This window comes from Phyllobates terribilis, unplaced genomic scaffold (genome assembly GCF_046119375.1).
Source record: "Phyllobates terribilis strain yellow unplaced genomic scaffold, ASM4611937v1 Scaffold_13__5_contigs__length_258822181, whole genome shotgun sequence".
NCBI lineage: Eukaryota > Metazoa > Chordata > Amphibia > Anura > Dendrobatidae > Phyllobates > Phyllobates terribilis.
Window position 1 is genome coordinate 127409250 of NW_027362773.1, and position 2667 is coordinate 127411916.

General features: G+C 38.0%; 1 protein-coding gene across 1 annotated transcript; it reads right to left on the reverse strand.

The window, feature by feature from the left end:
• Nucleotides 1–521: 521 nt before the first annotated feature.
• On the reverse strand, nt 522–1577 carry LOC141174598 (4-galactosyl-N-acetylglucosaminide 3-alpha-L-fucosyltransferase FUT6-like). Its single transcript, XM_073659538.1, has one exon. The coding sequence runs from the start codon at nt 1575–1577 to the stop codon at nt 522–524; it is 1056 nt and encodes a 351-aa protein (XP_073515639.1).
• Nucleotides 1578–2667: the final 1090 nt, after the last annotated feature.

Consider the following 2667-nt stretch of genomic DNA (forward strand, 5'->3'; position numbering starts at 1 on the left):
GATGAACCACATGTCATCAATGTACAGTACCTTAATCACCCATGTACCTTGTCAATCCCTCACAATATTGTTATTTTGGAAGATCTCTCTCTCCCAGGCTTCTAAAAACAGGTTTGCATAAGAGGGGGCACATGAGGCCGCCATCCCCATGCTTTGCAGTTGCAGGTAGACTTTTTTATGTAAAACAAAAATATTGTGTTCTAAAACAAATTAAAGCAGAAGGAGGGGGTGCTGGGTGGGGAATAGAGCTGGGGTGACACAGGTTTCAGATCTAAAAAATAGCTCTTCATCCTCATCCTTTGCATATAAAGTCAAACGCTGATTTTATAGTAATGGAGGAACGTAGTGGCCTTGTAAATGTACTGCTGGACTTGTCTTTCAAAGAGCTACATGCATATATAAATAGTTTGGGGGTTGAAATTCTGCTGACAGAGTTCCTTTAATTTACTATACTTGATAACTTAACATATTCAATAACAATAGAATAAAATGTTCAAAGAAAAAAACAACGTCTCCTACGATCATTTGTACCATTCTCCAAGTTTTGAAATAGTTATGTGTGCGGGAGCCTCTTTTAGTGCTTTACATACTCTGCAGTAATGAGTCTGCCAATTAGTACTTCCAAAGGAATGAAGTCTGGATCTCCATGAAAAATACTGTTGGTATGCTTTCTCATCTCTGTCCAACTTCAAAATATATTTAGCAAGCTCTTCAGCTGAGGAGAAGTCATCTACGTGTATAAAAGAGTCTTTTGGAATAAAGCGTTCATAGTTTTTTCGAGTAGTACCAAGTACAATAGGTACGCATCCAAACGACAATGAGTTCTTCCATAGTTTCTCTGTAATATAGTCTTCGTGAATAGAGTTTTCAAAGGCGAGATAAAACTTGTACTGTGACAAAGTTTGTTGATGTTCATTTCTTGGCAGGGGTAAATGCTGCCTTCCATAAATATCTATAGATAGAAATTTCTTTAGTTCCTCATAATACTGCACTCTTTTCGAACTTGGGTTCCAGTTACTTATTGCCCAGGCCACCAGCTTGGTCTTTGGAGGAATTTGGAAGGTATCATCTTCTGTATTCGGATCTAGCCAACCGTAAGGTGAGAAAATATCTGAGTCAGCTCTGTAAGACATTGTGAGATTGATAAGATCATCCATGAAATTCAAGTTTGGGCTATGTGATGGAGATTCCAAGTTAAACCAAACCCAGTACTGATTAGGTGGTCTTGGCATCTGGGGTAATTGCTTTCTGGAATTGCAAACATCTCTGTGATGCATAACAATTGCATCTGCAGAAGAATACAATGATCTGTTAGCTGTATAAAAGCATCCAGAAATATCAGTGTATGGTGGACATTCATTAAGTGGAAATACATCACCAAATGGCCATGTCCAAACAAGGATGATCTTAGTATTGTTAGCTGTTTCCTGGTGGATACTTGAATATGAAAACTCACTGCCTACCAATGAGCGATTTGCAGAGTTGTAGAGTGAAAAGAAAATGGTTGCTAGGAACAGTTGTGCAATAAAAATGATAAAATAATTCTTGTATTTCTGAGTTTTCCATTTGTAATCCATTTATTTATGCAGAATCAATGGAAGAGCTTGTGTCTGTAGATGAAACTGACAAGTATCATACCTATTGGAGAAAGGAACAAAATATATTTATGTCACAGAAACATTGATCTAAATTATTATTTGCTTTTTAATTTTAGAAGGTTAAAATTTTCTTTTTATTAGAGATTTATCTCATATTTACAACCCCATTTGTTCTCTATTGGTCATGTAGATGTCATATAGGAGGACCCATGCTCAGAATCCTTTATTTGCGCCATAGTAGAGAGCTACTAAAATAGAGTTGCTCTTGCTCTGGTGGACCTGGGTCATACAATTTTAAGGGATCATCTGTCAGGTTTGGATTGACTTACAGTGCATTGTGAAAGTATTTGGCCCCCTTGAACTTTTCTACCTTTTGTCACATTTCTGGCTTCAAACATAAAGATATAAAATTCTATTTTTTTTGGGAAGAATCAACAACAAGTGGGACACAATTGTGAAGTGGAACGAAATTTATTGGATATTTTAAACTTTTTTAACAAATTAAAAACTGAAAAGTGGGGTGTGCAATATTATTCGGCCCCCTTGAGTTAATACTTTGTAGCGTCACCTTTTGCTGCGATTACAGCTGCAAGTCGCTTGGGGTATGTCTCTATTAGTTTTGCACATCGAAAGGCTGAAATTCTTGCCCATTCTTCCTTGCAAAACAGCTCGAGCTCATTGAGGTTAGATGGAGGGCGTTTGTGAACAGCAGTTTTCAGCTCTTTCTACAGATTCTCGATTGGATTTAGGTCTGGGCTTTGACTTGGCCATTCTAACACCTTGATACATTTATTTTTGAACCATTCCATTGTAGATTTTGCTTTATGTTTGGGATCATTGTCTTGTTGGAAGATAAATCTCTCCAGTCTCAGGTCTTTTGCAGACTCCAACAGGTTTTCTTCCAGAATGGCCCTGTATTTGGCTCCGTCCATCTTCCCATCAACTTTAACCATCTTCCCTGTCCTGCTGAAGAAAAGCAGGCCCAAACCATGATGCTGCCACCACCATGTTAGACAGTGGGGATGGTGTTTTGAGGGTGATGAGCTGTGTTGCTTTTACGCCAAACATA